This window comes from Chlorocebus sabaeus, chromosome 24, assembly GCF_047675955.1.
Source record: "Chlorocebus sabaeus isolate Y175 chromosome 24, mChlSab1.0.hap1, whole genome shotgun sequence".
NCBI classification, from domain to species: Eukaryota; Metazoa; Chordata; class Mammalia; order Primates; family Cercopithecidae; genus Chlorocebus; species Chlorocebus sabaeus.
The window spans coordinates 27155625-27164112 of record NC_132927.1 but is presented as its reverse complement, the minus strand read 5'-3'; the positions used below and the strand labels follow the sequence as shown (position 1 = coordinate 27164112).

At 39.9% G+C, this 8488-nt stretch overlaps 1 protein-coding gene across 1 annotated transcript in view; it reads left to right on the top strand.

Annotated features, from left to right (window-relative positions):
• Positions 1-512: 512 nt before the first annotated feature.
• The window catches only part of SAV1 (salvador family WW domain containing protein 1), a 35429-nt gene continuing 27453 nt past the window's right edge, over positions 513-8488 (top strand). Inside the window, exons 1-2 of the mRNA XM_037983949.2 lie at positions 513-1223; positions 3486-3929. Coding sequence (XP_037839877.1) covers positions 1130-1223; positions 3486-3929 — 538 coding nt within the window. The 5' untranslated portion in view covers positions 513-1129. The remainder of the gene's footprint in view (positions 1224-3485; positions 3930-8488) is intronic.

Genomic DNA, 8488 nt, shown 5'->3' with positions numbered 1-8488 from the left:
AAGTAGAGTCTATTATTTTAGATAGAAAATTCCCGGTCCCGACTTGCAGTGGTCAAAGTCCTCAAAATTCTAAGATCGTAACACATAACGTCAGGAGGAAATACGTGGCTATTAATCATACTAATGATAATGATGCAATAAAATAATTGTAATATGCTAACACCAAATGTATCTTAAAAAGAGGTACTGGAAATTCCATCTTGCGTTCTTCCGTTTTTTCCTGTTATTAGAAAAACGCACTCCCTGATACTCAGTAGAGGATCAACTTATTTCCAGTTAACCAGCATGAACGCTTCCAGCAGACTAGATGATATGATATAGCACTAGCCTGGGGGTCATAATTAGCATTCCACATTTTTTACGGAACTGAATTCACCAGCCTTGGAAACACTAGGAACAACACCCTCAAACAGGGAAGATCGTATTGGGAGAAAAAAAGTCACTGCCTCCATTAGAAATCCCGAGAGGACACAAAAACAGCAACAAAAAAACTGTCGTGGAGAGTGGCTTCACGACGTGCGCATGCGACGAGCTCCTGCTCTCAACGAGGAAGGGGGGGGGTCGTCCTTCATCTTCTCAGTCGGCAGGACCTGCTTCTCGCTGAGGATGAGCGAGGACAGCCGCGGCTCGGTGGGACCCGCCCGTTAGCCGAGAGCCCCCGCACCCGAGTCCCGCCCCGGAGCCGCGCCGGGAGCTGTGGTGGGGGAGGGGCGGCGGCGGCCCGCGCTGCATCGAGCTTCCCAGAATTCCCAGCGGCCGCGGGGAAAGTTTACGGGATGTAGGCGGCGGCGGCGGTAGTGGTAGCGGTTGCCCGGCGGCCGGCGGCGAACCATGGCCCTGGCCTGGCGTCGCTGGGCTTTTCTCACGGCGTCCCCGAGCAGCGTCGCAGAGCGGGCCGACTTCCGGGAAGGAACTGACCAGCGACTGAGCGGCGGCCGGCGCGCTTAGCGCCCTGAACATGCGGCAGTCCCTGCAGGCAACCCCGGGCTCCGGACAGGCGGCGGCGGAGGCGGCGGCTCAGGAGGGAAGGAGACGCCGGCGCCGGCGGAGGTGGCGGCGGAGACGGCCGGCGCCCGGCGCGGAGCCCTAGGGAAGCAACTCAGCGCGGCCTCAGGCCTCGTCGAGAAGGATGCTGTCCCGAAAGAAAACCAAAAACGAAGTGTCCAAGCCGGCCGAGGTGCAGGGGAAGTACGTGAAGAAGGAGACGTCGCCTCTGCTTCGGAGTGAGTGTCAGGCGGGGCGCGCCCACACCTGGCCCAGGCGGCCGGGGGCTGCGGGGACCTGGGCGGGGGCGCCGGCGGGTCCCCAGGGCTTCTCCTTCGTCGCTGGTCGCTGTGAAATACTGGTTTTGAGATTTTCTTGTGCCTGAAGTGGTATTCGTTGATTGAAAGCCCGTAAGACTAAGGGACTTGGGTTAGTCCCCCCGCACCTAACCGCGCCAAGAGTACCCCCTAAAAATAACAGACTTCCTCACCCCGCCTGGCAGAGAGTTGTTGGTTTTAAGTACTGGAAGAGAGACTAGAAAACACTTAAGTTGTTTATAACCTAATGCTGTGGGAGTAAGAGTAATTAGACAGGGACACTTTTTACTCTTCTGGGTGCGTCGAGATGTGCCTCATGTTTGCAAACATTGTGGGTGTCTCGATAGTGCTGCAAGTTGTGCAAACTCTGGGGCAGAATTCCTTAGTCCTGCTGCTGGATGCAGACTTGAGAAGGTGAAAAGCACACCATAGTTCTTGTGGCTGCCACCCAAAGCCTCATCACTCTTACATCCCAGAGCAGAGAGCCAAAAGCCTTTGTATTTGGCTATATTCGTGAGATTCCAAAAAGGCTACTCAAAATGATTTCTATCGTGTTAGAGAAATTCCACCGTCCCCCGCCCCACCCCCGGAAAAGTTTTTTTTTTTTTTTGGATAGGGTATATCCCACCCTCAACCCCCACCTCCTGTCCCCCGCTACTTTTCTTCTTAAGTATTTGATTTTTGAGTTGAATCTCTTGGATTTTTAATTCTTGTGTGTTCAGGACATTTGTGAGGCATGGAGCTGGTATTTTGGTGCTCATACTGCGCCCTGGGCCCTTTGCGTAAGTTTCCTTCTTGGAAGCTGGTAGTAACCTTGTGACTTAAGTATTACCTCATATTGTAATTGGGAATGCTAGGTTTCTAGTATTTGCCCAAGATCACACAGATGGGAGAGCATGTTCTCCATTATAACCACATTGTCAGCCTTCCAGATTTATAGTAGTACTTGCAATACTTTCAACAAAATATATGTCAGTTGAGCATGTCAGTAACTGGAAACTTGATTTTTAAGTTTTTTTTTAACTTGATTTTCAGTTACACATGCTGTTAGGTTTTTGGCTGTTTTTAAGTGATAGCTTGCTGTTTGCTACAAATAAAGTTTATCAAACATTACTTGAAATCGTGAATCATGTTTGTCACACTTTTTATTATTATACTTTAAGTTCTGGGGTACATGTGCAGAACATGCAGTTTTGTTCATGTTTGTCACAATTAAGCAAATAACTTTTGATATACTTTGTTTTGTTGTCGTTACATCAAGTGTTGAGCCTTATTTATTCGGATATTTGTTTCTGTCCAGTGTTAGTTTCTGAAGCTTATTAATATGAGTGTCTCCAATATTGTTTACTTAATGAATAATAAGAGGGTCTCCATATTCAGGTTTTTTCTTGTTTTAAAAGTATTTGCTTTCTAACTAGGAATGTCTTAAGCTGGTTTCAAGTTTCGTGTTTAAAAGTACAGTATCCTAAAAGCCATTGTTCTATTATCTACTATTTTGAATTATAATTACATAGTTTCAGGCTTGGTTTTTTGAGCCAATTCAACATTTGTGTGCCTCTTTGAAATGAGAGCTTTTTATTTTCAATTTTCATACCTAAATTTTTGGCTTTCTAGCTTTTGATTACTGTGCTAGTGCTAGGTAATTCCAAGAGAAGAAAGAGCTACTAATTTTTTAATCTTTAAAGGAATCCACTTTTACATACTTGGGAGTAGCATTAAGTTCTATTTTATTTTTGAAATTGTGTTTGCTTCAAGAAGGATTTTTGGCAGTTTCTAAAATGAAGTGAGAACAACAAAATAAACTACTAGCTTAATTAACTAGAAACTATCAGTTTGTTAGATTGTTTCCTATTATTCATTAATTCATGACCATGTCATTAATGTGTAGTTCACAGATAAGATTATTGGCATTTTATCATATTATGTATGGTAGTATGCAGAATACATTTCATTCTAGCTGAGCTTTTACACATAGCATATTAATGCAAGTTATATAAATTCATTTGATTGGGAAAATATTAACCTTCTTCAGTTTAAAATGCCCAAGTACCATCCTAAACCAAAATTTAAAATTGTGTTTTAAGTTGACATTTGATTTTGGGGTGGTAGATGTAAATGAACAACTTTCGAAAACTTTTGTTACTTACTGATGAAAGGGTAATTTTATCCTTTGTTTTATTATAGATCTTATGCCTTCATTCATCCGGCATGGTCCAACAATTCCAAGACGAACTGATATCTGTCTTCCAGATTCAAGCCCTAATGCCTTTTCAACTTCTGGAGATGGAGTAGTTTCAAGAAACCAGAGTTTCCTTAGAACTCCAATTCAGAGAACACCTCATGAAATAATGAGAAGAGAAAGCAACAGATTATCTGCACCTTCTTATCTTGCCAGAAGTCTAGCAGATGTCCCTAGGGAGTATGGTTCTTCTCAGTCATTTGTAACGGAAGTTAGTTTTGCTGTCGAAAATGGAGACTCTGGTTCCCGATATTATTATTCAGACAATTTTTTTGATGGTCAGAGAAAGCGGCCACTTGGAGATCGTGCACATGAAGAGTACAGATATTATGAATACAACCATGATCTCTTCCAAAGAATGCCACAGAATCAGGGGAGGCATGCTTCAGGTAGCTTAACATTATAAATAATATAGTAGTTTATTGACATGTCAATTAAAAAGATGTTCTTTTCTAGATTTTCTTGGGACGCGAACAGCTACTACTAGCGAAATTTTTTCCACTTTGCTAGTCCTGCTTCAGCCTGTGTGCAAATAGTTGTTAATCTACACTGAATGGAAGAGTCCTTGTGTCCATTTATTTTATTAATTCCTGTTATATAAACCTGGTACTTATCTCAAGGCTGTCTAGACTCTTAAATCCTGTGTGTGACCCTTGAAAACCTAGAGAATTTAATGTCTCCAGTTGGTCTGAATTTAGGTTTAGGTTTGGTAGAATAATGGGAAGGGTAAGTCTTCAGAGACACTTGACAAACTTGGGAAAGGAAAGCAGAATAGGAACAACTGGGCATGCTCAGTGAGACCCTGAGAAACCGCATTACTTCACTAGATCCTGCACTTTTTCTCTGAACAAAAAGTAGTTTAAGAATTATTTCCTGAGTTGATCAGAAAGACTTGTCATATGGTTAATTGTGTGTTGAGCACGTCTTTATTCTTTTTGTAACAGACAAAAAATATTACCATTTAATTTAGGAAAAGAAGGTGCTTTCCGTATCTCCTGACTTGGAAATACTTCTGAAAGGAGCAGAAGAGATTGGAGAAATGTACAGTTCTACTTTATTCCTAAAGTCTTGGTTTTACTAGATAAAATGAAGCGAGATGAAAATTAAACTTTTTTGTCCGATTGTTTTTTTCTACCAAGTTATCGACTTTAAATTTTGGCAGGATAAAAATAAAATGTGAGACAGATTTACTTTTTGGCTCACATAACTTCAAATAAGGTGACTTAGAAATGGTTTGGAGCATTAGTATTTTGACTATAGAAAAAATTTATTCATTTAGTATTAACTGTTTATGTGTCTAGCGTTTTCCTTGGGTCTGTTGGTCTCTGCTTTCTGGTACCTTATTTGTCTGGTACCTTATTTGGAGAAACAAAACCAATTTATACACAATGGTCACAGAACAATTGTTATACTTTGTGATACTAACTGTAAGTGCAACAAGGAATCAGAAGAGAGATCGGTATAGGCTGGAATACTTAAAGAGATGATTCATGGAAGAGGTAGGACTTGGACTGGGCCTTGAGCTTGGCCTTTAGATTAACATGGGCGAGAAGAAGGACATTTTACATGGAAAATTGGGAAGAGCACAATGAAAACAGAGTAGGCGTGGTTTAAATCTAAGGAACAGTATAGTTCTGCCTGTTTTGAAGAAATAAGATGTAAGGTCAAGTGGAGATTTGTGGTTCAACAATAGGCTTAGATTTGAGTCAAACGGAAGCTCTTGCACATTTTGAAAGACAAGTGATTTTATGAAAGCAGTGTTTAAAGATTAGTTTTGTACTAGAATTAAGGGTAGATTCCTAGAGAAAAGAGGATTGCAGGTACCAGTGGATACCAGTGGTAATAGGAAAAGGCAAATCTAGGACTCTTTTGAAGGAAAAATGAGAAGTAGAGTTTAGGAGAAAGCAAATCGCTGTAGTTTTAAAAATAATGTGGAATAGTTGGTAAGAACAACTTATTTTATGAAAGCTGACATCAGAGTCTCACTGGAACATTGAAGAGGAGAGGTTTTCTAGGCATGTGGAAATGCAGTAAGAGGCATGGGTAAGCACCTTTTAGTTTTTAAAGAATTAGGTTAAAGAATTAACTGCATGCTTGAGTGTTTATTTTGGTTATTTCTGATACGCAGTTCTGAACCTCAGGAATAATTTGTTATCTAAAATAGTAAGTTTAATAGTGAGTTTTTCATTTATATTTTCTTCTAGAATAATAACTGCTTATTATAGGAAATTTGCAAAATGCAGAAACATAAAGGCAAAGTACCTCTCCACCAGAGATCCTCTTAGTATGTTATTTTCTTCATCTTTTTCCATGCCAAATTCTTTTTTTACATGGATGTGATTATACAATATTTTGTACAGTTTTCTGTTCTTTTTACTTGAATGATTTTCTTCATGTTGTATACTTTTTATGAGTGGTTTTAATGACTGCATAATCTTCTATTTGGTGCATATTCAGTGGTTAATGAGGACTTGACCTATACTTAAGAAATTTGGAAAGAGGAAGAAGTGGGACATGCCCAGATTAATGGGACTTGGCCACTAATGGGGTTTGAAGGACAAAGGAGAGGGGAGAGTCAGATAGGATTAGCACAGCACATGACTGCCTAAGAGATGCTCACAAAAATAAATGGCTGAATGAGTGAATGAACCCAGCGGTTTTAAATCTGGAGACTTAAGACAGTTTTTGGTAGCTGAGGGAGAATAGAAATAGCTGTTTTTACTGTTAATATAGAATATGTGTTATTCTTTGCATTCACCTTTCCCATCTATATTGCAGATGTCACTGATAGCTTGTAATACTTTTCTACCTGAGGTTTAAGTATGTAAATATAAAGAATTGATAACAAGTTAAACTCTTGTTTTGAAAATCTGATTTGCAAAATATAATTGAGGAAATACTATAAGAACTAAATCTCTACTGATCCTCTCAGGAGCAATTTGACATAATTTTTGTAAGTTTAAAGACAGACTTTAAAACAACTTTCCACAACTTCAAAGTAAAGTACAAGTTAATTGGATATGTTTTCAAATTCAAGTATGTCATTAAAAAAATAAGATTTCAGTCCGGGCACGGTGACTCACACCTGTAATCCCAGCTCTTTGGGAGGCCTAGGTGGGCGGATCACGAGGTCAGGAGATCAAGACCATCCTGACTAACCGGTGAAACCCCCTCTCAACTGAAAAAAAAAAAATACAAAAAATTAGCTGGTCATGGTGGCAGGTGCCTGTAGTCCTAGCTACTCGGTAGGCTGGGGCAGGAGAATGGCATGAACCCAGGAGGCGGAGCTTGCAGTGAGCCGGGATAGCGTCACTGCACTCCAGCCTGGGCGACAGAGTGAGACTCCATTTCAAAAAATATATAAATAAATATATTTAAAAAAAATAAGATTTCAAAACACTGATGAAAGAAATTGAAGAGCACAAAAACAAATGGAAAGACATCCCATGCTTGTGGATCAGAAGAACTAACATCATTAAAATGACCATATTGCTCAAAGTAATCTGCAGATTCAGTGCAATCCTTATTAAAGTACCAGTCATTTTTCACAGAAATAAAAGAAAACAATCCTAAAATTTCCACAGAATCAGCAAGTAGCCCAAATGCCCAAAGTAGTCCTGAGCAAATGGAACAGAGCTAGAAGCATCACACTACCTGTCTTCAAAATCTATTATAAGGCTGTAGTAACCACAATAGCATGGTATTGGTATAGAAAGAGACATATAGACCAATGGAACAAAATAGATAATGCAGAAATAAATCCACATATTTGCAGCCAACTGATTTTTTACAAAAGCACCAAGAATGTACATTGGGAAAAGGACACTCTTCAATAAACAGTGCAGGGAAAATTGGATATCCACATGCAGAAGAATGAAATCTGACCCTGGTCTCACCATATGCAAATTTAACTCAAGATAGATTAAAGACTTAAGACCTGAAATTGTAAAACTGCTAGAAGGAAATGTAGGGGAAACACTTCAGGACATCAATCTAACAAAGATTTTATGGCTAAGACCTCAAAAGCACAGGCAGCAAAAACAGAAATAAACATAGGGGACTATGTTAAACCAAAAGATCTCTGCACAGTAAAGGAAACAACAGAATGAAGAGACAATGTATTGAATAGGACAAAGTGTTTGCAAAAGATTCATCCAGCAAGGGACTAATATCCAGAATATGCAAGGAAGCCTACAGAAAAACAATCCCATTAAGAAGTGGGCAAAGGACGTGAATAGATGTTTCTCAAAAGAAGACATACAAATGGCCAAAAGGTATGTGAAAAAATGTGCAACATCACTAATCATCAAGGAAATGTAAGTCAAAACCACAGTGAGGTATCTTACCCCAGTCAGAATGGCTATTGTTAAAAAGACAAAAAATACACTACTGGTTAGAGTGTGAAGAAAAGGCAACTGTTACAGACTGTTGGTGGGAATGTTATAATTAGGACAGGCACTATGGAAAGCAGTTTGGAAATTTCTGAGAAAAGTAAAAACAGAACTACCATATGATCCAGCAATTCCACTACTAGGTATCTATCTAAAGGAAAAGAAATCAGTATATCAAAGGAATACCTGTACTCCCATGTTTATCATGTCATTTGCAGCAACTTGAATGGAACTGGAGGTCATTATGTTAAGGGAAATCAGGCACAGAAAGACAGGTGTCTCATGTTCTTACTCACATGTGGAAGCGAAACATATTGATTTCATGGAGATAGAAAGTAGAATGATAGCAGAGGCTGGGAAGAATGGGAGGGGAGGTAAAGAGAGGTAGATTAATGGGTCCAAACATACAGTTAGATGAAATAAGTTCCAAGGTTTGATAGCAGAGTAGGGTGACTACAGTTAACATTTTGAAATAGCTAGAAGAAAGGACTTGAAATGTTCCCAACACATAGAAATGATACATACGCAAGGTGATGGATACCCTAAATACCCTGATT